This window comes from Postia placenta (assembly GCF_002117355.1).
Source record: "Postia placenta MAD-698-R-SB12 unplaced genomic scaffold POSPLAscaffold_1, whole genome shotgun sequence".
In the NCBI taxonomy this organism is placed as follows: Eukaryota; Fungi; Basidiomycota; class Agaricomycetes; order Polyporales; family Adustoporiaceae; genus Rhodonia; species Rhodonia placenta.
Genome location: NW_020169832.1, coordinates 2,874,099 through 2,900,048, shown reverse-complemented (window position 1 = coordinate 2,900,048; position 25,950 = coordinate 2,874,099). Strand labels below are relative to the sequence as shown.

Below are 25,950 nucleotides of genomic sequence, written 5' to 3'. Positions count from 1 at the left end.
ATGTGCAGGTACCGATAGTCACACGACGAGGGAGCATGGAGGACGTGGGCAAGGAGGTGAGGCAGCAGCAAGGTCTGCGGGGCGCTTAACGGCCATACCCAATTAGGCATCAACACTATCTTCATCAGAATTCCCATACTTGGAATTGCTCTGGAACTTCCGCCTCGACCCTGTTCGATCATCGCGGACCGGATATTCAGCAACTACTTTGAGATACTACGGCGACTTTCGATGGTGCCGCTATAGCGTCGCAGATGATCCAATTGGAAACAGCTATGGTATAGCTTGCACAAGTTTTGGAAAGCAGCGTCAAACCCATAGTATCCGTTGATGACAAGGCCACTCTTCTGAGACATCTACCCGGATCAGGATTTTCGAGATGACAATCCCAACGCTAGCTTCAACTTAAAACGCGACTTCGAGCAATTTCCAATACGATATCTATGATATCTGATGCAGAACTGTGGACCGCTTCAGACCCGCTGTTGAACTGATGCGTGCCGCCTTGCACACTCCGTAGGGCAGTACATCATCGGCTATGCGCAATAACCGCAGCAAGGTGTGCATACATCTCCCCTCCTCCATTCGGAACCCGCCCAATTTGACTTGCTAAATATATCTGAGTACCGTGAGGGCGCTAACAGAGTTTCTGATGCGCTACGGATTTACGACGGTCCCGCTTTCCCCGGAAATCTGGTCATCTACACAAGGGGGGGACTTCTGTCTGGTACCTCCAGAGCTCAAACAGGAAGACGAATGTCCAGCATGAAGTGCAGCGCTGGCGGTCGAAAGCAACCCCTGACCCAGAAACAATTACTCCCGTGGACCCGTATACATGTTTGTCGGCTGCTAAACCTGACGTTCTAGACTGGCTATCTAAGTATCCTGCGGACGAATCCTCGCCACGCATTTTCAGACACGTGCGTCGTTGCGAACATCGCTAGCACAATTACCGTGGCCATTAGTCGACTCACCTCGATCGAACTTGTGGAACGCTGTGTGCGAGCTTCGGTCCGTCCCCGCCTCGTACGTACGTAGGATCCGTCTGTCTAACCGGATGGTGTCGTAAACCCGAGTACGTTACAGAGCCAATCTGCGACAATAGAGTTGTGGGTCGGGAACGCTATTCCATTTGCAGTGCCTCCACAGTCTTCGAATGTCCATCAGCCTCCCGTTAACGGTATCTGTCAGTCGAAGTACTTCGTTCATGTCTGTCGGAGATCCCACAGGAAGCGAAAGTTGCAATTTTCGTGAGAGCCTGCTGCATCTCCCATATATCCGGAATCGGTTGCGCAGACAAGGTGCGCACGGCGAGAGTAGCGGTCGAGAACATTGACGTATGACCTCACGTTTCCGGCTCGCTCAAACGAGCGTTCTCATGCCAATCCAACGGCGTTCAATTAAATCTCGACGCCAATCTCAAGAAGCCACTCGGCTGCAATCATTCGATCACAGGTGCCTGGACCTGGACCATGTCGATAGCTGTGGCACCAGATGCTACCCACCGCCGCGGCGTGAGATGAGGGAACCGTCGATCGGCTATTCTAGGTTACCACGAGGAGCCTAAGCCATTTTTGCATGGCGGTCTTACGAGTCGCTTGGGTCGAGTATACCATACACAGTACGGCGACTTGTTGATTGCTCGAAGTTGTGTCACCATTTTGAAGGAGGGGTATATGCTCATTTACACGCAAAGACACGCACAGAGGATTTGACAGAACCAAAACGCAATTACACCTGTAGTGCCCATTGCACTGTATATTGTTTTGACATGACCTTAATATGGCCGTGTACACGAAAGGAACTATTACAGAGATTACAGACAATACTTCAACTACAGTGGCAATAACAAGCCACTTCGAAGTAGAACGGCGTCCAAATCAGACAGCCTTCTCTTCCGATCGCATTGCTATGATGGTAGCGTCGTCGAGGTGTTTTGCTTCCCCGAGCTCGCTTTTTTCCATAGGGAGATTGCGCATGAATAACGAGATCTGTTCATCTGGCATCAGCTGAGCACGATAAAGAAGAACACAGGATAATTACTATGAAAGCCGCGCCTAAGCATGCACAACAGACCGACCATATGGTCTGTTCATAAATGTCAGCGGAGTGCTAAGGGGTCGATGGTCTTAGGCAACGCACCCGTATCGAGAGTGATAATGCGTGTACGACAACAGGTCTCACACCGTCCAAATCTGGCGAGCAGACAAACTCGACAACATTCTGTGCAGAGATCCCAGACGGCAAGGTGTCTGCTAATCGACCCTCGAAAATCGCCCCGGAAACAGACTATTGGCGCCATGATGAACTCGGTTTACTGAGTAGGTCCAGACGAGTTTGAACTCACCAGCCCCACAGTGGCCCCTGTAAACCTGACCAAGAAGAAGGCGCTTGTACCAGAAGCAGTATCCTTGCGGCGTAGCGCTCTCGTGAATACTTGATACGGGGCGTGAAAGAGCATGCCGACGCCGACGCCAGCGATCAGAGGAAATATGCTTTGTAGTATATTCGTTGTGGTGGTCACCATTGACATCATGACACCTAACGTTTGAACTATTAGCCCTCCACATGAAGCCAAGCATATGACACGACATACCGAAGCCAATGGTGGCGATGAAAAGGCCGAGACAGATCATGGTTTTCTGCCCACTTGTATCCGGATGCCGGACTTGCCAGTAGCCAATGAACCATGCAGCTGCCGAGGTATTTAGATACAGACCACAGCAAATGTTGAACATAGACGTACTAGGCATGGAAGCTAACGATGATCCCAGCGAATAAGGAAGCATTTTGATACCAGCTTTTAATGGCGTCAAGCTCTCAGCAGCCTAGAGGTTTCAATAGCCGGTCAGTGGGGCAAGAGCGGTTCCGAAGCCAATGACATACTTGAAAGAACAACGCCAGATAGAACGTGCCCGCATTAAAGGCGAAGTTGTGAAGGAAGATAATGATAAGCGTGATAACTTCATGGCAATGAGATCAGCCTGAGCAATGTGCGACAAAGGCGCTCCTACCAATAGTGTAATCTTTGAATACAGCAGGAGGGAACAAAGCGTCTCGCTTGGTTCGGACCTCATAGAAGGCAGCGCAGACCAAGACAACAAGCCCCGATACGATGATACTATATGACTTGGGTGTGGTGACTAGGAACATCAGTTGTAAGCAAATTGGAGAGCCTTGTTGACATACATCCAAACTGAGCAGCGACGTTGAAGCCAATGATGATGCAGCTGCTTCCACCCATAAAGAGAAATCTATCGGGGCATCAGTGAGACATAGCGTCCGGAACAGTTGTCGATACTGACAGTCCAGCGAAGTCGAATGTTGCCAAGAGGGAAGGCCAAGACATTGCCCCAGATGTTCCCAGTTGAACATGCCGGAGGGAAAGCCATAGTGCCATAGATGCCACGGCGCATACTGGGAGATTGAGATAGACTGGCCGAGCCTGTCTAAGTGCGGATGGCCACGGGGTTAATGAAAGGAAGCTCACAGGCCCATCTCCAGCTCAGTCCCCCCGAATTAACTGCCTCGACAAGATAAGTCATGAATGACCGCGAGATTGCAGGGACAGTCAGACGGACCACTAAAGAGCCCTCCGAGAATTGGTCCTGCGACCGCAGAGCAAGCCCAAGTGACACTGAGAGCTTGTGACCATTTGGCTTGGTTCTGGGCTTCTACGATCTCCGAGGTTATGGTCCATACCAAACTAACAATACCGCCGCCGCCTATGCCGCCGATTGCTCGGGCAATGATCAGCCACTGCATGCTCTAGATTGAGAGTCAATTGGCAATCAGAGTTCGCATTTGTTTTCAGTGACAGCCGGCGTTACCTTCGCTGAGCCACATAGAGCGGAACCGACGGCAAATACGAAAATGCTACTGAATAGGACGGTCTGTCAAGGTGGGCGTCAGAAAGGGGCAACGTTAACGAGCGGGCCGACGGACCCTGCGACCGATTAGATCAGAGAGTTTCCCGTAAAGAGGTTGCAGCGCAGTCTGCGTCAGCATGTACGTAACCGAGACCCAGGTATATTGCGTCGAAGACGCCGAAAATTCGCTCGTGATGGTGGGTAAAATGGTGGACACAATTGTCTGTCATGAGGTCGCGTCAGGGCAAAAGCATGCGGTGGTACCTTGCAGAACGCCTACCGCGTCTGTCGTCGCCAGGAAGAGCGTCAGCGCCGCTCTAAGGCAATCCCTCGATCAATAGCGTTCAAATGAGTTGATCGAGACCAAGCTCACCCTACATGCGCGAAGAAAAGCCGTACGGTTGAGATCCTCGGGCCAGTGACCGAAGGTTCAACCACCAACGTAGAACTGGAGTCTTGCCTATCTGCAGACTGGGAGTATTTGAGAGGATCAAGGACTGCATTTGTGGGGTCGACGATCGAAGTATTTGCGAAGTCATTCGACTTCTCGAGGGAGTTGGGGATGGTGTCCTGGCTACCCCATGGCGCATCGACATCCTGTGTAGTAGACATGGGTCACCGAAGCAATCGTCTCGGGTCCGGGGGCGTAGAGTGGATTCCGGAAAGGTGTCTGAGACATACCGATTCCTCTTGAGAATTTATACCGATAGTGGAGCGAAGGCTGGAGGAGCGGGATGGCCCCTCGTGCTCACGGGGATTGTCATACGGGTCAATACTCTCGAATATTGAAAACAGAAGGATTTCTTGAGAAGATTTCCGTGCTCAGATCCCTGATAGACGAATAATAGACGCAGACAGGCCGCAGTAAACCTGACAAGCGATCTCTCTTAGCCTTTGTACCCTTCTCTCCGAGACGCGAGGGTCTAGACTGCGAAGCTGTGAGAACCTAGGGTGAGAGGCTGATTGGGTAAATCACCAGCTCCGTGTCGCGAGAAGTGGACCCTGGACCCGCTCAGCGGCCCTGAGGGGGCCTCTTGGGCCCCTTGAGGCACCGTCATACGGAAGTCAGACCGCCACCTGCGAAACCCCAAGCCTTGGTGCAGTCCCACACCACGAGCATCGGCCTTCGAAATCGCCACAATTACGTAGTAAATTTCGGCCACTTTATCCTTGTGGAAGGCGTTGAGGCAGTAAGTCCGTGCCGCAGACAATCAGAATGGCAAGTAGTGGATACGTGGCACTGGCACATGTACTCAACCCCATGTGAGCGAGATTGAGGTGGAGATCTACAGTGCTTATCGCAAGCTCAGAGGCGGGCCTCGCTTGTACAAACGTCAGTGAACACGCTGTTGATTCTCGGCCTGAGAGAGAAAACCCACGCAACAATTAATTGAGCTGAGCTACACGCGCTCTGAGATCCAGTTCGCGACTTTTATGGCATCACTGCATAGTTCTAGATGGAAGCAGCATGTACTAAAGGAGATGCAAGACTATGGTAAAATATGTGCAGTCTCGAAGAACGTTTCCGACCATGCGAATCCCAGACGCGCGTCTACCTGTCTTCCTATGCCGTTGCCTTCTGCCTTCGGTCTTGTTCGTCGTCCTTATTCTGCGACGCAGCTTCCGAATTAGACTCGTCTAAAGGGTCGAAGGTGCATCCAAAAGGGATTACGAGGCATGGATAAATTAAAAGCCGATGAGTCCCTTGATTCTATTCCACGCACGAGACGCCCAGCCACCCGGGGGCGCAGAAGCATGAGCAAAGAAATCCGTACCGTTTGCACTGTTAGCCGATGCAGTCGAATCTCGGCCGCTAGAAGACGCCGACGTATCCGAAGTGGTGGCGTTTGAGGCATTCGATGAGGCAGATGTTTTGCCTTCTACCTCGTCGGCGTATTGCTGAAGAATTTGGCGTTGTCTATCCGTGAGGGTTCTGGGAGGGAAGATAGTCATGATCAAGATGACGAACTAAAACCGATCGGCATTTACTGACCTAGGCAACTGGACGATGAAAGTGACGAATAAGTCCCCTTTGCCACCACCGTACACTGTGGGGACTCCGCGCCCCTTGAGCGCCATTTCTTCTCCATGCTGAGTTCCAGCTGGAAGTCGGACGTCCACTTCACCATCCAGCGTTGGGATGCGGACACGACCGCCTAGAAGAGCCTTGTGCATGGGAATGCGAGCTTCGTAGTGAAGGTTCGCTCCTTGTCGGCTAAAGTGTTGCGAATTCGCGACACTTATTCTGACAAGTAGGTCGCCAGGACGGCCCTTCGCAGACAACGGCGCGTCACCAGCGCCTGGTACTCTGAGTGTCATGCCATCCTCAACACCTGAAGAGAGAGGTTATAAATAGGGTACGTGGAAGTAGTGTATTACTCGCCTGCAGGTATGTCGACCTTGACGGCCTTTTTGACCCTAACTTGACCCACCCCTCCACATGTATGACATTGGCTACCACGAGGCACAGTGGTACCTGTCCCTTGACAAGACGCGCATGTGCTGCTCATGTGGAAACTACCGTCGATGACGAACGTGCTGGCACCCGACCCACCACAGGTTCCGCAGACTGTCCTTTTGGCACCCGGCTTCAGCCCAGAACCGGAGCACGAAGAGCAATTAACAGTGGGAGTGACGTTTATGGTGCGCGAGGTTCCTTTGCAGGCCTCCATAAACGTCACACCGATAGTCGCTTGTAGGTCAGCGCCTTGTACATCATCTGCAAACCCAGCTCTCCGTGACCCTCGCCGAGTGCCCGCGAAGGCACCGAAGAGTTCTGAGAAGAGATCAGAATTGGAGGTACCACCGGCACCGAATGGACCAAAGCCCCCGAAATTATTGAAATTTGCGCCGGCTCGGGCGAAGGCATCAGGATCAAAGCCTGGCTGCTGAGAAGCAGCTCCATACTGGTCGTAAGCGGCTCGCTTCTTTTCATCCTTCAAGATCTGCAAATTCACGCAAGCTACACGTGAGCTCCGCTTCTACAGTGATTATGCATTCGCCTACATCGTAAGCTTCCTGAATCTCAACGAACTTCTCTTGTGCGTTCTTGTCCGGGTTCGTGTCAGGGTGGTATTTGCGCGCGAGCTAAGGGGCCGTTTAGCGTAGTAAGGAGCAAATAACATATGAGAAACTCACCGAGAAATAGGTTTTCTTGATCTCAGCTGCGCCCGCATCTTTGGAAACCCCAAGCACTGCGTATGGGTCTTTGGGTGCGGAATGGACAGCAGATGCATGGAAAGCGTGCTGAGCGGGTATATAAGCAGTTATTCTCTCTGCAGAAATAAGATGTCGGAGCCTCACCTGTTTAACTAAGCGGCTAGACGAGGATCGAAGCCGTGCAGCAGTGCGACTGGAACTTGAACCCTGCTGACGTCCATTCAAACAGGTAGAGAATGTACGGGTACTAGCACCATGAGTCGTGACAGTGCAAGAGTAAAAGTTCACAAATGAGAGGACCCTAGCAGAGGCTATCCGAGGAGGCATTTGGACAACAGAGGTGTAAGCTATAGACACTGCAGAGCAAGGATGTCCGCCTATGGCCGAAATTTAAGTGACCGACTCTCACGGCCACGTGGATCATTCCAGAGACTTCTGAATGCGAGTGCAACTGCCTCCGCCGCTGACGACACGCTCAACCTCGACACACTTGACGTTGAAACGTTGAACGTTGAATATTGATGCACAATCATTGATCTATTCAATAATGATCGTTCGTGTTCGTTCAAATACAATTATAGACTGCCAACGTCCATTCGGTATATCGAAGGACTAGGTAAGGTGAGTTACATGTTTGAACTACTCTAACAGCACTGTGCTAGATATACAATGTGAATGGCACTGGATGACACGGACAGCAACACAGCTTGAATGCTTTGAGCCAATCTTCGTAATTCGCCGTTGCCCAGACATATTCCTGAAGCATGAGTATGTCTCGGCGATATCGCTGCCTCTGGACTTCATTTGCTACCTCGAATTGGAGCCTTCACCCAGAGGCACACGCTGCTTGCGCAAGCCGAGAAACGCTTGTTGGGAGTTAATGCCTGCATCAACGCCACGGTAGTTAGAGATGCATGTAACATTCTTTGCACTCGAGCGAACCTGTAAATTATTCATACACTTGCCATCCTTCAGGCATTACCCTCACATTCTTCCCGGGCTCGCCACCATGACTTGCCATACGAGACGAGAATTTCATCACCCTTCTTGATGCAGTCGCTACCGCTCCATATACTCATTCGTAGCTCTCCATCCACCGTCCTGCGATCCTCGAACACCGCATTCGGTTTGTGACTGATTCCCCTGAAGTCATTCACAAAGCGTGCCTCATTTCCCATGTGCTGTGCATCCACTCCGATACTGAGCCCTTCCCGAGTTCGGTAGAGCGAGAGGTCGTAGTCAGACTCAGGCCTGTCGTCGCAGTGTAGCTCTCCTATATAGTCTAGGATGTGGGTACGAGGAGGTATTTTCCTGGCCGCAAAGAGACCAAACTGTCCAGAAGCGGGATGAGAATGCTCTGAAATTCGTCGTATAATCGTCAAAGAGCGAGAGGGCACACAGGCTTCAGGTGCTGTCGACTTGGGACAAATAAGAGCACGAGTCTCGGTCGGCACAGATAGGTGAAAGCGATATACTGAGATGTACTGGACATGTGTAGGCCAGTGTGCAGGCTGTGCAATCGATGCTGCAGTCTTCGCGTTCCGAGAGTTCCTTGCCATGGAAGAATGGAGACACAAGGAAGGGTATATGTAGTGAACTCAGTCGCGGTGGAACGAGTAAGGGCGTGCGAATCCTCCATGCTGCCGGCAAACGCAAGGGCGCCTAATCACGTACTCATTTCTACCTCATTGTCTTGCTCCTGCCAGCCACTCTGTGCCATCGCCGAGGCGGATATTGGTATCTGTGTCTATCGGTGGCATGGGTCGACCCATGACGAAATCTGTTGCTCGTGTTTACACGGATGTAAACTCCAAACTCGGTCCTTCCTGGCACGAATATGGTGTGATTGTAACCAATGTGTCTGCGCGTGAACAAGTCTAATCAGAGTGATAGACAATCTTCAAGTCCAATGGGGCTCCCAAGACCACTACGAGATTGTGCGGAAAGTAGGGCGAGGGAAGTACTCCGAGGTAAGCTTTCTTGTACGTGACTTGCGCTTCATGCAAAACATGGCCATAGGTTTTCGAGGGTATCAACGTTGTCAACGACGAGAAATGCATCATCAAGGTGCTCAAACCAGTCAAGAAAAAGAAAATCAAGCGCGAAATCAAGATCCTACAGAATCTCGCTGGGGGTCCGAACATTGTCGCTCTGCTTGACGTTGTGCGCGATCCGGCGTCGAAGATTCCGAGCCTGATCACAGAATACGTTCACAATGTTGACTTCAAAGTTCTGTACCCTCGGTTCACAGACTTCGACGTGCGATTCTACATGTTCGAGCTATTGAAGGTGGGTTCATCCAATCAACCTATGGAATTGGCCTGACTTGAGAGGATACAGGCGTTGGATTACTGTCATTCGAAAGGCATCATGCACCGAGACGTGAAGCCCCACAATGTGATGATAGACCATGAGCGACGACAGGTATGTATTGACGAGGGGCGTTTGCTGCCTTTCTAACGCAGCTTTCTTCAGCTTCGACTGATCGACTGGGGTCTGGCGGAGTTCTACCACCCCAGGACGGAGTACAATGTCCGTGTTGCCTCACGCTATTTTAAGGGACCGGAGTTGCTGGTCGACTTCCAAGAATATGACTACAGTCTAGACATGTGGAGTTACGGCTGCATGTTCGCCTCGATGGTATACACATTGCTCTCACCGATGAGATTGGCTCTCACAAGCTCTTCAGATCTTCCGCAAGGAACCATTTTTCCATGGCCACGACAACTATGACCAATTGGTCAAGATTGCCAAGGTCCTAGGCACTGAGGGTTTGTACGCTTACATCGAGAAGTACGACATCTCCCTCGATCCGCAATACGATGACATGCTCCAAATGTGGGTCAGCTTGTCTGCTACCGTGCATCGGCTTATGAGCATATCGCTAGGTGGCCCAAGAAACCGTGGCAGAAATTTGTGACGTCAGAAAATCAGCGATTTATCTCGACAGAGGCTATTGACTTGCTTGACCGGCTTCTGCGGTACGACCACCAGGAGCGGCTCACCGCGAAGGAAGCTCAAGGGCACCCCTACTTTGGTATGCTGTCTTCCTGTGCCTATGGTTCCTTTCTCTCACCCGAAGCTCTATCACTAGAACCTGTGAGAAACGCTGCAGCGAGCAACGGTGGCCACGAACCTGCAGCATAGCAGATATACATTCCTGGGAACCGCATGACCTGCAGACTCGAGCAAGCTCCCACCCTCATTTATTTAGACTGCTGTATTGTTGAACGTGCTGCGGATGTGCTGCTACTTCTAGTGTACTGGTTAGTAATTCAAAAATGAAGACGGTACGACTGAGGCCATTCGGACAGAACCCGCCTTCCCTAGCTATGCAGGACGGTGAAGCACGCAGTCCACGAGGACAACTGCAGGAGATAATCACAGTCGGCCAGAGCCCGGCATCCTACGGAGGGAAAGCTTCACGTGGGAGACGCAGGTCTTGTGTCTCCGCTCAATCTGCCGTTCGATTGGCATTTGTGATCGAGATGCGCACGATCGTCCATGCCTCGACTACATGCCCTCCGAGTCAATTACACAGGGCAACAGATATGGTCTTGTGCACCATATGCCCGCTGCGCACTAGTATTGCTACCGCGCGGTTTGTGGGCCGAAAGGTACCACCTCCCCTCTCCTGCTGTGTGTCCGCTTCCCAGCCGCATGCTGAGCGCGTTCTCTCACCGCGTGATTAGTGCCGATATGCCTCGAGATTCCTGTGCGTATCACGCTCAAATCAGACATTGCGGCCTTCGTGGAAGGATTCTCACCTCTCGATACACAGGTTCATCTATCGGGGTTGCGGCGTGCTACGGCACTGGCGGCATGTTGCACGGTTATAAAGGCTATTTCTACTGAGGCTTGCGCCGTGAGTCGAATCTCGGTGAACCCTCCAGCTACGGGCCATCACGATGTCCTCTTCATCTCAACTTCGTGCTCTGTCTCTCGGCAGCCTTCTTCTTGCGGCCCTTAGCACCCTCAGGGTTGCCGCGTTCGACGTCAGTTTGTATGATAATGTAAGTCCGTAGCTTGTATCCATAGCTCCATGTTGATCGGTATCGCACTATGTCTAGGTTGCTGTGTAAGTCTCCTGCAATCGTCGATCAATAGCAGTGCCTTGACAACGGCGCAGATACTGGGGCCAGGATTCCTATGGCGCTACTCATACCGATAGTGCGAACTTCCAGCAACCGATATCCTACTACTGTCAAGTGAGTTGGCCTTGGCTCTTCCGGACTTTACGCTTACTAGGGCCTCATTAGGACGATGCTATCGACGTCATCCCGATAGCGTTCGTGGACACGTTCTTTGGCACCGGCAACTATCCCGTGATTAACCTGGCGAACGTACGTCCGAGGCTACAAAAGTGGCCCTCTGGCTCTGATGTCTCCTACGTTTAGACTTGCAACACCACCGATAACGAGTACTTCTCTGGGACCGAGCTCTTGAACTGCTCCTTCCTGGCGTCGGACATTGAGTATTGCCAGAGCCAGGGCAAGATCGTCACCATCAGTCTTGGAGGCGCTGGTGGGGGTGTCGGGTTCTCCAATGACAGCGAGGCGCAGTCATTTGCAGACACAATCTGGGACATCTTTTTGGGAGGATCGAGCTCCGACAGGCCCTTCGGTAGCGCTGTCCTCGACGGGTACGTTCATATATTTGAGTTTTATGCGCCGTGCTGACAATTTACAGTATTGACCTCGACATCGAGGGCGGGTCGGACACCGGCTATGGTGCCTTCATTACTCAGCTTCGTACCCATTTTACTGGGGCTAGCAAAAGGTACGCTGCAGTCTCATTTGGGCAACTCACGTAGTAACTGACGTCGTTGCAGCTACTATATAAGCGGCGCCCCCCAGTGCGAGTACCCCGATCAGTATCTCGGAAGTGCTCTCAACAGTGCCTGGTTTGATATGGTTTTTGTCCAATTTTGTAAGTCTGGTTCCTTGCGCAAACTCCGCGATGCTGACTTCGATCGGAGACAACAACCCCTGCGGGCTGCAGAACTTCGGCGAGGCATCTGTGCGTATGACATCATTGTGCTACAACCACCTTGTGTGACTGACGCCATCGATCGACCCCAGGGATGGGACTTTGGTCTCTGGTATGGAGATCTCCGTATCGATCTGGATCATTTGCATAACCAGACTCTCTATGCTTCAGGGACTACTGGGCACGGAACACAGCCATTAACCCGAACGTCAAGATCTTCATTGGCGCACCTGCATCGAGCACGGCTTCTGGAACTGGCTACCAATCCATTGACAACCTGTCCAGCATCGCGAGGGTCACTCGCAACTCGTTCCCCTCATTTGGAGGCGTCATGCTGTGGGATGCTTCTCAGGCTTACGGTGTGTTTTACAAATTTGCCCCCGAAATGTACAGGAACTCACTATCTGCAGCCAATGACCGCTACGACCTTGCCATCAAGAATGCGCTTGTGGCCGCCGGCAGCACGGGCTTCACCTACCCGCCTTGTGATGCTCAGGCGTACACTAGTGGCTCGGATTACTCAGGTGGTACTAACGTGTCCTACGATGGGTACGTATATATTTTTGCCGCAGATGTAGGATCGCGAACCTCTAGTGTTTTACACCTTCTTTTCCCCATCGCGGAGGAGGGGCCTCTTAAGACCTCGTCTACCCCGTCGTGGTGCTATCGGCATCTGTGCCATCGTTCAACTTCCTATTATCCGAATCCTTCGCGCAAGAATACATTTGCTAATTTGTATTTGTCTTGTTACGCCACAGGTACATCTGGGAGGTTCGTTGCCCTACTAAGTGACATGCTTCACATGCTAATCTTCTCTATCTATAGACCAAGTACTATGCCTCTGACACGCCCTCCGCCAACTATAACGGCGATTGGATGCCAGGTCAGTCATTTCCTCTGACACTACGCCCCCTGTGGCTCAATCGTATTCTTCGTGCAGTGAGCGCGTGCTCTGGCGGGACTGCCGGTTCATCGACCGGCTCAGGCTCTTCTTCCTCCTCCGCGGCGTCCTCCACAGCCACGACCGGCACGGGCAACTGCGCAGGCGTCTCCGAGTGGTCAAGTAGCACGGCGTACACGGGCGGCTCACAGGTGCAATACAAGTGCGTCGTCCGTCCTCGCAGCAGCAACATGGTCTGTTGATGCTCTACCACTCCAATCAAGCGGCGACCTCTGGACCGCGCAGTACTGGACCGAGGACGACACCCCTGGCGGTAAGCCGTAGCCGCTCCCTTATCACCCGACGTCTGACGCAATGCCCGTTATTCTTAAAGGCTCTGCGGACGTGTGGACCAACGATGGCGCTTGCAGCTCCAGCGACGTTGCCGCACGCGCCCTGCACGCGCCCACGCCCGCGCCTGTCGCGCCGCGGAGGAGCTCTCGCTTCTTCCGCTTATGAGCCTATCTATGATATCTATTGGCCACGACGAGGGTGCAGCGCACTCTCCACGACTCATGGTATAGAAAAGCCGGCGACCCTCGCTTCTCGCCTCCCACTTTCCATATGGCGATCTCGGTGTTCTGCATGCCCCTGGCCGGCGCTGAGAACAGGCAAGATGCGGGCGGCTCGCAGCGACGCTCACGATGTTTATGATCTTATGTTAACGTGGGTTCTAGTCACGACGTTTGGGATCTTCTGGTCCCCCCTCTCCTTCTCCCGCTCTCCCCTCCCCCTGGGCGGCTGGCCCCCGCGGGCCGGCCTTGCGACGTCTTTCTCGTATCGTTTTCCGCAGCAACAGTGTGTAGTAGAAGTGCAATTCAGTCGCGTTGAAGAAGCTACCGTGCTTTCGGTGTGTCTATGTGTCGCCGACCTTCGTGGCAGAACGCATAAACTTGCGCGATTGGCGACGGCAATTTAGGTGGCAGAAGTGCGGAGCGCCGCTCTGTGCTTGCGAGTGCCGTACAGGCTGCCTCTGCATGTCCCAGGCTACGTGCTATGTCCGACGTCCGCGGCAGTCTTGTGCGGGTGTACAATACGTATCACCCTAACCTGCACGGGTCAGGGGTGGGCACCGGCAAGAGAGAAGAGGGCGTGCTCTACGAGCCCTGCTAGCCATGGCCCTTGGTAGTACGCTACGGGACGCCTCGCTGCTTCCCACTGAGCACCCTAAACTTTGAAAAGTCTATTCATGGACGTCTGTTCTGTTGGAATGTTTTGACCCTGCAAGCTTTGACTGTACATTAGGAGCGGCGGTCCGTAATGATGTAGTACCCGCATCAGCCTCTACCAGTGCCACATGCTAGTCGCCCCGATTAACCAGATTCTGATCATCCGCCGAGATCGTCGAGCTAGACGTAGTAGTAACTGGCGGCGCACCGGTCGCACAATTCCAAGTACAGTGGGTACGAGTCTTAGATAGCAGCCTCAATCGCCGATTGACGAGACCACACATTTCATATTGCCACGGGCTAGCAGGGTAACAGAGTTCACACTACCTGGCGGCTACCTGAGACAGCCACTGCCTTCTGGAGGTACACCGCTCGTCCCTGTCTTTCCCCGCTTGTCGGAAACGCCGGGCGTGTGTCCGCGCCCCTCCCACTGTCGCCATCCCCATGATCACCGGGCTACCAGGCCCAAGCACTTCGTGTGTTCGCGATGCTTCTCCCGTGGACGACTCTGGATAGGGGGTCTGCACGCCCTCGCTTAAGCTCGCAACACCACAGCCCACGCCCGCAGCGTATTTCGAACGCGAGAAAATTCCGGACAAAGTTGGACGCCCAAGCCCTGTGCGCTGTCATGCGTGTGCCTTGGCCTGCCGCCGCGAGTTTTTCTTGGGCACCGCACCATCGTCCTCATCCCAATGGCGAACAATTCGATGATAAGGCATGCCGCTGATTTACATCTGACGTGATATGCTGCCCCTGCGCGCAGGCTGCTTGGCGCTGTCCACCAGGGCCGAATATACACTCAGCCCAAGAATAGCGACGTTGCGATAGACGGCCCCCGGTAAGTATGCGGACGAGGCAGCCTCGCCCTGGCCTGACAGGTCGAGTGCCATGCATCAGGGCGTGTCGAAAAAGCTTGGACGGACGCGGGAAATATCGATAGAGGCGGCTGAAGCGTCGCGAGGTGAACTGTATTTTGCAAGGCGAAACTGGTATTACCAATGCGCGACGTACGATAGGGTGGGATGTACAGGATGTAGCATGTCATATAAAGATACTGCAAGGGAACTACCTATCGACAAGAAACCATGCGGGTTCCGTACACAATACACACAGGACCGACGCAGACGAGCACCCGGACCGATGAGACGAGAGAACAGGCACAGACACGAATACATCATGAGCGCGCATCCCGCAACGGCGCAGACGAGTGTCGCTCTGATGAGCTAGGGATCCGCTTGCCACTCTCTTCGTCCCTGATCTGTGACGTCGAAAGCAACGCACCAATCGCCATGCTCTCTCGTGATCGGGGAGAGCCACCGCTGCTGTGTGATGACGCAGACGAGTACGGTGATGGCGGCAACGGCAAGTCGTGCGCGCTACCCGGTAGCTGCTCGAGATGCATGCGCTGATGCTCGCGAGCAGGCGGTGGCGAGCGCGAGCGGCGTCGCTTGCGCGTGGGCGACGAGCCCGAAGGCGCGAGGAGAGCTTCTTTTGCAGTCGGGCTCGACGCAGATGCACTCGAACCGCGGCGGTGAGACATGTAAGCCGACTCGTCGTGCGCGTGGACGCGCGAGTGCGGCGAGTGGTGGTAAGATGTATGCGGCGGCGAAGGCATGTGCGTTACGGAATATGAAGGACCCGATGGCGAATGGTGATGCCCATAGTGTGAATGTGAGTGCACATCGGTGGACAGGTGCAATGGGGGGATGGAGTGTGAGGAGGGATGGAGCGCAGGCTGATACATATCGAGCATGGTGCGCTGGAGCGAGGCGAGGGACGCGATGCGCTGGGCGGTACAATTTAGGGCTAGACCAATGCGCAGGCATGAGGATAAACCCACCTGATCCTCGGCACTCTTGGCATTAAGCATGGCGATGAGCATGTCACGGTCGCCGTCGCCTTTGGCGCGGTAGGCGTCGAGAATGTCGCGCAGGCTAGGTGGTGGTGACTACGGGCGAGATATGAGCGGGTGATCGAGAGTGATCGAGAGTAACGTACCTGCTGAATGGACTGCCACACTGCGCCCAGGAGGGTGTCCATGGGCGAGTCTGGTCGTTGTGTGCGGCGGTTGTGGGAGTGGCGGGCGGAGTCGCTGGGGACGGCGCGAAGGGGCGGGGACGGGAGGGTGTTCATGATGGCGAACGAGGGGGTTATGGACGGGGGCGGCATTGGAAGGACTGCGTACTTATAACAGGGATACAAGCCAAGGCCAAGTGTCTATCTTTGACGTTCTGCGGCTGAGCACTCCCAACGCCTGGCGTAAATATAGCCTGCCAAGACCACCAAGAAATAGCATCGCATACATCCCCTCCCCGTCCCCGTTCCGGGCGGCATCTGCACCAGATCGCGGGCGCACGGGCGCGGCAACTACCCTGGCACTGCGCAGCATGCAGATATTCCGCGCTCGGGAGGCGGGGGCACGCAGCGGGGGAGGGCGGGGGGAGGCGAAGACGGTGAGTGTGACTGGGCGTTGAGTGGCGGAAGCGAAGCAGGAGGACGGCACTGGGCGCCAACCCGACAAGCCCAATAATAGCCTGCTATAATTGCCTGCTCCCTGGCTTGGCATTCTGCGGCCATCACGTGTGTCAGCAAAAATTAGCTCCCGTTTGGTTCCCTTTCCTTTTAAAGCATGCCAAGCCTTCTCCGGCTCCGCTGCCGCCTAGACGCCCTCCAATCCCGCCCTCTCTTACTAAGCGCTTGCTAAGTACAGCGTCCAGGAACTCTTCCCATCCCGTCATCCAGTTTATTTCTAACCCTATTATTTCCAATGTTTATACTTAGCGTCACGTCGTTGCGCCCGTTAAATCGAGCACTGCCCTCCTGCACGAACAGCCAATCGCGCCTGCAGCCACGTATTCGCGCGGGGGCCGTGATCTCCTGGGCACGGAAATCAGGGAGCTTGCCTCTCCCTAGAAGTTCTTGGGCCTCTTGGCGATTCCACACCTAAATACTTCTCGGTGAATGGCCTTTTCCGGGCTCCGAACCCATCTTCCTCTTCAATGGTAGGTGCCAAGCCGCCTGCGGTGTAAGCACAGTCTATTTCCACCACTCGCCTCACGTGTAGGTTGCCCGTTCTATTGCATGCTGTCTCACGAAGCGGGGACGAAGGCAAACTCGGGACCGAGTTATATGAACCGTGCAAGAAGCCAAGCTTGTCCGTGGCTCACCATGCAAGGATCCTCCAACACATCTGACGATCTTGCCAGAGCGCGCCACTGCGTCGCGCAATCTGCCAACAGTGATCGTAAGTACAAACGCAAGCCATACTAATACTGATATGGCGCCACTGTATTATCGCGGAACAAAGCCGCTGGGGACATCATACGATCGCTATATCGGCGTCCATATTTCACAAATAGCAAGGCATTCTTTCAATACCATCGATCACCAAAAACAAATATTCACGCCGTCGTCCGGGTCAGTCAATCGGCCGCTGTATACAACACAGACAACAGAATGACCTCAACGGACATGAGCAGTGCGTACAACGCGACTCAGAAGCGGAGGTGGCGGCCCGCCGTGTTCCATGACGCTTACAGGGCACTCGGCCCCGCTGCGACCATGCGGCTCCGCGGGGGCCGCCTTCGCGATGTCCAGATACACATTCGCGAGTAAATACGGAGGGCCCTCTTGGCATTACTCTCGAGCGACTTCCCTGACGGAGATCACTCGCGACATCGAGTTCCTCCATTACCGCAGCCTGCATGGCGGTGTATGCCCTAGCTCCGAGAAGATTTTGTGAGCCCGAACGACCCCCATTCTGCCTCGAAGTCGTTAGGTGAGCCACTCAGGACTTGTGTAAACACCATGAGCGTGGCAACTTCCCACCCTGAGAGGGGAAATTTTCGGACTCGCCGGCCGTTCAGGTACAACAACCGTCACGTTTAACGGCTTATCTGCTCCCTCTATGGTTTGTTGTTGACAGGGGTCATTTGTCTTCTTCCTGGACGACGCTTGAAGTATCGAGCGGCATTAAATGTACTGCTGTGAGGAACGTTGATAATCACATCAAGAGTTGACGCCATCCGCATGGAAAGAGCAAAAGGCTGAAGGTCACCAGTACCAATGGGTGCACTAAAAACCTCTTGCCAGGTGCAATCAACTGAATGATGCCTGCGGAAGGCAATGTCATGAAAACTGTTCAACGCAATTTGTAGCAATAAAAGGACCTGCAGCTAACGCCAGGGCGCCTAGCGCAATGTACAGCCGCCTTATATCGCACTGGGGGCTAACAAGGCTCGTGGCGGATGTCTCAAGCAGGCGTGGACCCACGGGATCGAAAAGCACGATTGCAAGGTGCGTTGTCCCCACCGGCACCTCGGCGCCTTTAATAGCACAATGCCTGCTGCAGCGGGTAGGCAGCCCCCTGGGGAAAATCCCCAGGGCTGATGATGGGTCGGTCGCCAGTGTAAAAAGCACGGGTGTCGCAAATATATTAACTACCTTGGAATCTAACATCATGCGACAGGTCGCCCGGCGGACGATCCTTCAGGCAGGCATTTTTGTATTCATGCGCAGATACGACGCCGGACACAAGTTTGACGATGAAGCAGTTTTCAAATAGTATCAGAGCTGACAGAGCTGGCTTCAAAACTAGATTCTGGGATGGCGGGACGATAGTACGGGTGGCATTCTTCGCGTATGTATATATCCTCGTGAATTTAATACCGGCCCTGCCTTTGAATTTAGTACCGCCCGTCCCCGTGCAGCCCTTGCAGAAGTAGGCACAGTGATTTCTCCTTCCCTTCGCGGGCCTGCCAAGATATCCGGATTTGACAGGCGTAGATACGATGTGAGTGGTAGTAATTTGAGTAAACTGCCATGGTAATCAAATAACTTTCTGTTGTACACGTACGGACAGATTGCAGCCGTCAACCCCGAGATCTGGAGTGCGCAGAATCAGAGGTCTGATGCAACAACGAATCTGAAACATTATCATGGTTTGTTCATACCGACCCGCAAGGGGTGTAAACACCTCACAAATACGAGAGTGCAACAGAAGTAATATGGTTCTTAAATGCTAAGCATACATGACCTAGTAAAGATACGGCAGTAGACTTACACCGAAATAGAGAAAGTGAAGCCTCAGACTGAGAGTTCATATGTCGACGGCGGGTCTGGTGGACGTCGTTCCCAATCGCGACATCCACACTGCTGGGGGCCCACCAAAACATGACACCTAAGATCAACGGCGACAACTGCGCCCATGGAGGCCGATGACACCGCCTCCAATATGTATAGCGCAGTGATGTGGCTGGGCCCACCAGACTCCGACATGGGAATCCGCCCCACGGAGTCGAGAGCGCGCCGCTCGCAGGTTGGGGACACCAAAAATTACTGTCAAAAATGTTCTGATCGGTCTGAGACACCTTTCAAACAAGTGGTGAGAATGTAGGCCCTCGTAGTTAAAGCCTCTGTTTTTCGGCCTGCTAGGTCCGTTCGAGCGACCATTGGCTATGGGCAGTGCGTGCATGCCATGTATTTGACCTGCCACCGGCCGCCACCGTCGTCACTGTTTGCTCAAGAATTTCGTAGAATGTGCCCGTGACCTGCCAAACAAGTTGCAAGATGTGTGCCTGAGCGGACTGTCAGACTGATCTTGGAGGCGGACCCCAGACCTAGGGGAATAGATACGAATTGCGGCAAGGAGGTAAGCACACGCAACGTGCATCAGAGCTGTGGGGCCACTGGAGTGCATCGAGGAGATTCACAACCCATGCCGAGAGTACGCTTACGACATAGGCTCAGCGAGCATGATGAATGTAATCACACTGGACTCCGACGCAGGTACCTCGGTACCGCCTGGTGTCGAGCTCCGCATAGATATCGTACAAGTGTCTAAGGATGTGGCACTCAGTGGAATACAAATGCTGCGGGTATATCAGGCAACCTGTGCACGCCACCCCATACGGAGATCCATAAAAGTGAGAGAGATTGACAAACACGCACTGGCAGGAACCGATGTAGTCGAAAGCAGTGTCAGCCTGGACCATACTCGGGAAGTGGATAACCAGTCCCGGCTGTCAATGTCACCTATTTTTTTTGAATGGAGGTGTCAAGACATTGTTGCCGGCCGAAATGGTTTGTTTAGATTCCAAGCAGTATTATCCGTCTGAGTGGGGGCAGACTAGCCACAGTACAAATCTCGAGATGATAAGAGTACACTGTAGACTCTAGAGACAGGGGGGGGGGTTTCCAAAAATAACACATGGGGTCGGGTGTAGGCTGCGCGGGGTGGCGGGGGACACAGCCTAGCGTCATTGTGGAATGAATCGAGCGCTTGGGCGAGACAAGCGCTTCTTAACACTCCCTATTCAAGTCTTGTCCGCACCCACTGGATCGCCTACCTCATTCCCGCCACGCTCTTTCATTCGCATCCTGATATACCCTACGAACACATCACTCGCCCTCTTACCTTCCCCGCCAGCACTCATGGCGGCCAACGGCATGACTATATCCCCCGACGCACAGGCGCAGGTGAATGGCATCGTACACGATGACACTGCGAAAAACCGCGTACCAGTGCATACATTTAATCCTGACGCGTCCCCCGAGGCGAAGGCCGCACAAGCTGGCCAGCATGCAGACAAGCTAAAACCGAGCGACGACGGTGCTGCGAACGGCAGAGGTGCGTCGCGTTTGTGCTGCTGCTGCTGCTGCTGCAGCACGCGTCTTGACTTCTTGCCACAGAACTCGCGGTTGATACGGGGAACAGCGCCATTGTGCCTACCATCACGATTGAGCATGCGGATGACACACACAATAACGGTGACGCACAGTATGAGGAACTTCAGTCGCCACTATCACCGCAGTCGTCAGAGACACAGATCCCCGGCGCCATGCCCGAGGGGCCAGCACCTGCTATCCCGGACTGGTACAAAGTAGGCTGGCGAGCGGTGGGCGGCATCGACTCACCTGCAAAGACAGAAGGCGGAGAGAAAGACAAGTATGTGCTTGCAGCATTCATCAGCGAGCAATTCTACGGAGAATGGTATCACAACGCGTCCCTTGTGGTGGCAGTGAGTGGCAGTTGCAGATGATTGATGAGACCGACAGCTGATGCGCGCACCTAAGGCCGTCATCTTCTCACATTTCTTCACCCGTTTCGGCTTTGGGTGGGGCTGGCTCTTCATCCTGCTCGCGTTCTGTAACACCTATTACACAACTTCTATGGCGCGTGTGCGCCGGCGAGCGCGGGACGACATCCAACGTGAGCTCGTGAAGACGCGCCTTTCGTCCGAGTCCGAGTTTGAGACGGCCGACTGGATCAACAACTTTCTGGACCGCTTCTGGCTGATATACGAGCCTGTGCTTTCGCAGACAATCATCGCATCTGTGGACCAGATCCTGAGCACGAACTGCCCCACATTCCTCGAGTCGCTGCGGCTGAGCACTTTCACGCTTGGAACCAAAGCGCCGCGGATTGACAAGGTGAAGACGAGCCCGCGGACCTCAGACGACGTCGTGCTCATGGAGTGGGGCGTCTCGTTCACGCCGAACGACGTCTCCGAGCTGACGGAGAAGCAAAAGCAGGACAAGGTGAACCCCAAGATTGTGCTCTCCGTCCGCGTCGGTAAGGGCATTGCGAGTGCGACGATACCTATCCTATTGGAGGACATCTCCTTCACTGGTGTCCTGCGCGTGCGCATGAAGTTGATGACCACTTTCCCGCATGTCCAGCTGGTGGACTTGTCCTTCCTGGAGAAGCCCGCCTTTGACTGGGTGCTGAAGCCCATTGGCGGCGAGACGTTTGGGTTCGACATCGGCTTCGTGAGTACCCAATACGCTGTGTGCGCTAGTCCTTTAATGTATCCTCTTGCAGATCCCCGGACTGTCAAACTTCATCCGCGAAATGGTGCACGGCACCTTGGCCCCCATGATGTACGACCCGAACGTGTTCACACTCAATCTTGAGCAGCTTCTCTCCGGGGAGCCTCTTGACCAGGCAATTGGTGTCCTTCAGGTCACGGTACAGTCGGCTCGTGGCCTCAGGGGTAGCAAGATCAGTGGCGGCTCTCCAGACCCGTATGTCAGTCTGAGCATCAACAGCAGGAGTGAGCTCGCGAGAACCAAAGCGAAGCAAGACACGTATGTATTGTTTCTGAGCTCCTTGTTGGCAGTGGCTTGACATGTCATCCCGTGCAGCGCGAACCCCACATGGTCGGAGACGAAGTTCCTGCTTGTCAACTCGCTCACAGAGTCGCTCATACTCTCCGTCATGGACTTCAACGATCACCGCAAGGACTCTGAGATCGGGAGTGCATCTTTCGATATGTCGAAGCTGCGCGAGGACGCTTCGTACGAAGGCCTCGAGGCGCCGATTTTGAAGGATGGCAAGGATAAAGGCATGATACGCTATGACGTTACCTTCTATCCCGTCCTGAAGTCTTCTGGGGACACGGGCGGAAAGGAGGAACTGCCGGAAGACACGAGTGAGTGGTTTCTGAGACGTGTTAGGGACACTATGACTGAGGTTAGGGCAGAGGTCGGCATCGTCCGCCTGACGATGCACCAGGCGAAGGATCTCGACCACACAAAGTCTATGTCGGGCGATTTGAATCCCTTCTGCCGTGTGCACCTCGGGACGGACCCGCATCCGATGTTCACCACGAACAAGATGAAGCACACGAACAACCCTGTCTGGGAGACGAGCACCGAGTGGCTCTGTACGGATCGGCCAGGCTCAGTGGTGACAATCAAAATCGTCGACGACCGTGAGTTCCTCAAGGATCCGATCATTGGCTACATGTCGGTGCGCGTGGAGGATCTCTTGAACGCCAACAAGGAAGCCGGACGCGACTGGTGGGAGCTGAGCAACTGCAAGAGCGGGCGGGTGCGTCTGAGTGCGGACTGGAAGCCGCTGAACATGCCCGGGAGTGTGCACGGCGCGGACCAGTATGTCCCTCCGATAGGCGTGGTGCGGCTGTGGCTGCAGAAGGCGACAGACGTCAAGTGCGTACGGGCTGCAGGGCTGAGGTTCATATATGCGCGAGGTGCTGATTGAGTTCATCTGCAGAAACGTCGAAGTAGCTCTAGGAGGGAAGGTGGGTCCGGCGCCACTGGTCGTCTGCGCCTGCGCCTCACCATTCATTACCACTTGACAGAGCGACCCGTATGTCCGGGTACAGATCAACAATATCACGCAAGGCCGCACGGAAGTCATCAATAATAGCAAGTGTTTCCTTCTGACAGCGTCTGTACTGACCTCTGATGCGCTCTGTCCAGACTTGAACCCGGAGTGGGATCAGATCATCTACATTCCAGGTGTGTGGTTCATGCCTCAGGCGTGGCGTGTTACGTTTGTATTGACAGATATGGAATCACAGTGCATTCGCTGAAGGAGGTACGCATGGAAGTTTCATTTGTGCCGGCTCGACGTTAATGAATGTACAGACCATGATGCTGGAGTGTATGGATTACCAACACCTGACGAAGGTAATGCTGCCTATTATAGTACCGTCCATTCCAGCGCCTGACAGACAACAGGACCGTTCCCTTGGCTATGTCGAGCTGAAAGTGTCGGACCTCGCCAAGCCTGCTGCTGGAGACTCGGAGTTCCTCCATGAGTCGACTGGGAAAAGGGCGGTGGCAGAGCCCATCAGACTGGATAAAGGCTCGTATAAGGGCAAGCTGCACTATGAAGCAGAGTTTGTTCCTGCTATCCCAGTCAAGGGCATTGGATTTGAGAGCGGTCCGAATCTCATCCAGCGCGCCGCGCAGCGTGGTGCAGAGTCGGAAGGAGAGATCGTGGACGACCACTCGTCCACATCCTCGATGCGACGTGAGCGCAGCGCCCACCATGTTCCTGAGGGCATCACTGTGTCCCGGCCGCTCGGCCTCGATGAGAAGTCTGAGGCTGCGGGTGTGAACCTTTCGCCAAGCTCACCAACTTCGCCTATTCCTGCACAGCCTGCTGAGAATGCCGACGGTGCCGCGGCGCCAGAAGGTGGTAAGGTGGAAGAGGGGCGTCCAGAAGAGCAAGGGAAAGAGCTGTCTAAGGAGGAGCTGCTGCAACACCGTGAGTCTAATAATATTGCCCAATCGCACGCGGGCACAGGCGCTGATTTGCATGGCAGAATCCGGCGTTATCGTTTTCAATGTCATCTCGGGGCAGCTGCACAAGAAGGCGCGTCTTGAGGTTCTCCTCGACGAGGCGTACTGGCCCGCTTTCAGCACTGTCCGCCCCCACAGTCACAATGCGCACTGGGAGTACATTGGTGAAGGCTTCGTCAAGGAACTCGACTTTGGTCGCGTGTGGCTTAGGCTCAACGAGGCGGACGAGGGCGATCGAGACGATATCATCGCTGAGTGGAAGGGTGATGCGAAGCCCTTCTTGCAGCACACACTGGTCTGTCTTGCTACGGTCGAAAAGGCGGTCAACGTTACTGACTGCCTGATAGGACGGTCCTATGACATTCACCCTCCTGCACAAGGACGATGAGGAGAAGAAGTCCACCGTCGAGCTTGAAGCGCGCTACGTTCCAGTACCCATCGTACTTGAGCCCCGGGAGAGCGTCAACAGTACGTACACCTGTTTTATGTGCATTTTGCAAATGCTTAGTTGTGTTCAGATCAAGGGATGCTCCGCATAGATCTGCTAGACGGCAGTGAGATCCAGGGTGTCGACAGAGGCGGTACGTTGTATTGTTTGCATCAGCAGCAGCTCCTACAACTCACTGTGTGACAGGTAAATCCGATCCATTCGTCGTGTTCCACCTCAATGGCCAGAAGATGTACAAGTCACAGACGAAGAAGAAGACGCTTAATCCTGAGTGGAATGAGAACTTCGTCTTACAAGTGGTATGTCTGTTGTCTCAGCATTTCATGATACATAGCGAGAGCTGACGCTTTGTTAGCCGTCACGAGTGGTTGCTGACCTCACGGTCGAAGCCTTCGACTGGAACCAGATCGAACAGGCTAAGAGTCTAGGCTCTGGCAAGCTTGACCTTGCAGATATCGAACCCTTTCAATCTGCTGAACGCGTCATTCCTTTGTCGTCTGCAAAGCACGGTCAGAAGGGCTTTGTCAGGGTCCGGTTACTGTTCCAGCCCGAGATTATTGTGAAGACACGGAAGAACACTTCCACGTTCTCCTCCGCAGGTCGTGCAATGACCCAGATTGGTCACATCCCTGTGGGCCTTGCGGCCGGTGCTGGCAAAGGTGTCATCCATGGCGTGACTGGTGTCTTCAAGAGCAAGGATCATGTCAAGAGCGAGGTTGTTGAGGCGGATGACCGGGCGTCGGTGTCGGACCTTCCTGCTGGACAGTCGTCCCAACCCATAGGATCAAGTTCCCCCATTGCAAATGCAGCTTCAGCTGTATTCCCTTCGCTCGGCACCAACGGCTCCATATTCAACAGCGCAGGTTCACTCAATGGTCAATCGCAAGAGCATGGCTCGTTGCGCGTCATGATCATGGACGCGAAAGACCTCTCGTCGGGTGACATCAAGCCCTATGTGGTAGTCCGAGTGGGTGACAAGGAGCACAAAACGAAACACTCGCACAAGACTATGACTCCAGAGTGGTGCGTTTTGCTACCCCTGCTACATCGGTCATGACCGCGTTGCTGACTGCTTGCATAGGAATGAGTCGTTCGTCTTTGCTGCAGCCCCTGCCACACAACCCAAGATGCACGCATGGATTTATGATCACAAGACGTTGGGCAAGGATAAATTACTAGGCTCAGCAGAGATCGACGTACGTTCCCCGCCATTCAGGAGCTGGCATTAATGCTCACCGTACAACGCGTCTAGCTATGGCGTCACCTCCAAACGGATTCTGGCGTGGCATCCGCGGAAGTGTTCGCGGAGCTGCGTGAAGGTCA

General features: G+C 53.9%; 9 protein-coding genes across 9 annotated transcripts; 5 read left to right on the top strand and 4 right to left on the bottom strand.

Annotated features, from left to right (window-relative positions):
- Positions 1-1,764: 1,764 nt before the first annotated feature.
- Positions 1,765-4,481, bottom strand: POSPLADRAFT_1068643 (hypothetical protein; the record flags this gene model as incomplete). Its single annotated transcript, XM_024482311.1, has 16 exons — positions 1,765-1,991; positions 2,044-2,087; positions 2,142-2,289; positions 2,348-2,541; positions 2,597-2,695; positions 2,747-2,828; positions 2,887-2,963; positions 3,015-3,143; positions 3,190-3,254; positions 3,306-3,417; positions 3,491-3,523; positions 3,582-3,768; positions 3,831-3,893; positions 3,946-4,092; positions 4,150-4,186; positions 4,243-4,481. 16 exons carry the CDS (start codon positions 4,479-4,481, stop codon positions 1,881-1,883), a joined length of 1,767 nt encoding a protein of 588 aa, XP_024344613.1. The 3' UTR covers positions 1,765-1,880.
- Positions 4,482-5,303: 822 nt separating this feature from the next.
- On the top strand, positions 5,304-5,646 carry POSPLADRAFT_1038192 (hypothetical protein; the record flags this gene model as incomplete). The annotated part of the gene is made up of 1 exon (XM_024477346.1): positions 5,304-5,646. One exon carries the CDS (start codon positions 5,304-5,306, stop codon positions 5,499-5,501), a length of 198 nt encoding a protein of 65 aa, XP_024344612.1. The 3' UTR covers positions 5,502-5,646.
- POSPLADRAFT_1064296 (hypothetical protein) lies at positions 5,304-7,355 on the bottom strand (the record flags this gene model as incomplete). Its single annotated transcript, XM_024481784.1, has 6 exons — positions 5,304-5,802; positions 5,863-6,202; positions 6,253-6,814; positions 6,876-6,956; positions 7,008-7,115; positions 7,173-7,355. The coding sequence occupies 6 exons, from the start codon at positions 7,353-7,355 to the stop codon at positions 5,556-5,558; spliced, it is 1,521 nt and encodes a 506-aa protein (XP_024344611.1). The 3' UTR covers positions 5,304-5,555.
- A 270-nt stretch (positions 7,356-7,625) lies between these two features.
- Positions 7,626-8,587, bottom strand: POSPLADRAFT_1176768 (hypothetical protein; the record flags this gene model as incomplete). The annotated part of the gene is made up of 2 exons (XM_024488447.1): positions 7,626-7,912; positions 7,971-8,587. One exon carries the CDS (start codon positions 8,585-8,587, stop codon positions 8,000-8,002), a length of 588 nt encoding a protein of 195 aa, XP_024344610.1. The 3' UTR covers positions 7,626-7,912; positions 7,971-7,999.
- A 211-nt stretch (positions 8,588-8,798) lies between these two features.
- Positions 8,799-10,175, top strand: POSPLADRAFT_1051936 (hypothetical protein; the record flags this gene model as incomplete). The annotated part of the gene is made up of 8 exons (XM_024480221.1): positions 8,799-8,868; positions 8,922-8,998; positions 9,048-9,317; positions 9,369-9,452; positions 9,504-9,668; positions 9,718-9,866; positions 9,917-10,065; positions 10,123-10,175. 8 exons carry the CDS (start codon positions 8,799-8,801, stop codon positions 10,173-10,175), a joined length of 1,017 nt encoding a protein of 338 aa, XP_024344609.1.
- Positions 10,176-10,902: 727 nt separating this feature from the next.
- Positions 10,903-13,795, top strand: POSPLADRAFT_1072561 (carbohydrate-binding module family 5 protein). Its single transcript, XM_024482523.1, has 16 exons — positions 10,903-11,041; positions 11,099-11,106; positions 11,158-11,235; positions 11,287-11,371; positions 11,426-11,670; positions 11,718-11,807; positions 11,860-11,957; positions 12,007-12,047; positions 12,110-12,129; positions 12,189-12,376; positions 12,428-12,566; positions 12,776-12,788; positions 12,843-12,900; positions 12,958-13,120; positions 13,182-13,231; positions 13,292-13,795. The coding sequence occupies exons 1-16, from the start codon at positions 10,937-10,939 to the stop codon at positions 13,414-13,416; spliced, it is 1,506 nt and encodes a 501-aa protein (XP_024344608.1). The 5' UTR covers positions 10,903-10,936; the 3' UTR covers positions 13,417-13,795.
- A 1,059-nt stretch (positions 13,796-14,854) lies between these two features.
- On the bottom strand, positions 14,855-16,295 carry POSPLADRAFT_1030720 (hypothetical protein; the record flags this gene model as incomplete). The annotated part of the gene is made up of 4 exons (XM_024476746.1): positions 14,855-14,997; positions 15,408-15,912; positions 15,967-16,074; positions 16,125-16,295. The coding sequence occupies 4 exons, from the start codon at positions 16,293-16,295 to the stop codon at positions 14,855-14,857; spliced, it is 927 nt and encodes a 308-aa protein (XP_024344607.1).
- A 2,029-nt stretch (positions 16,296-18,324) lies between these two features.
- On the top strand, positions 18,325-19,131 carry POSPLADRAFT_1030719 (hypothetical protein; the record flags this gene model as incomplete). Its single annotated transcript, XM_024476745.1, has 4 exons — positions 18,325-18,422; positions 18,595-18,765; positions 18,816-18,918; positions 18,988-19,131. The coding sequence occupies 4 exons, from the start codon at positions 18,325-18,327 to the stop codon at positions 19,129-19,131; spliced, it is 516 nt and encodes a 171-aa protein (XP_024344606.1).
- A 1,427-nt stretch (positions 19,132-20,558) lies between these two features.
- POSPLADRAFT_1130376 (hypothetical protein) lies at positions 20,559-25,774 on the top strand (the record flags this gene model as incomplete). Its single annotated transcript, XM_024483947.1, has 17 exons — positions 20,559-20,754; positions 20,817-21,145; positions 21,183-21,896; positions 21,949-22,214; positions 22,272-22,558; positions 22,610-23,078; positions 23,143-23,170; positions 23,231-23,390; positions 23,453-23,469; positions 23,520-23,561; positions 23,613-24,144; positions 24,203-24,474; positions 24,527-24,647; positions 24,698-24,760; positions 24,814-24,926; positions 24,983-25,650; positions 25,735-25,774. The coding sequence occupies 17 exons, from the start codon at positions 20,559-20,561 to the stop codon at positions 25,772-25,774; spliced, it is 4,317 nt and encodes a 1,438-aa protein (XP_024344605.1).
- Between the last annotated feature and the right edge of the window lie 176 nt (positions 25,775-25,950).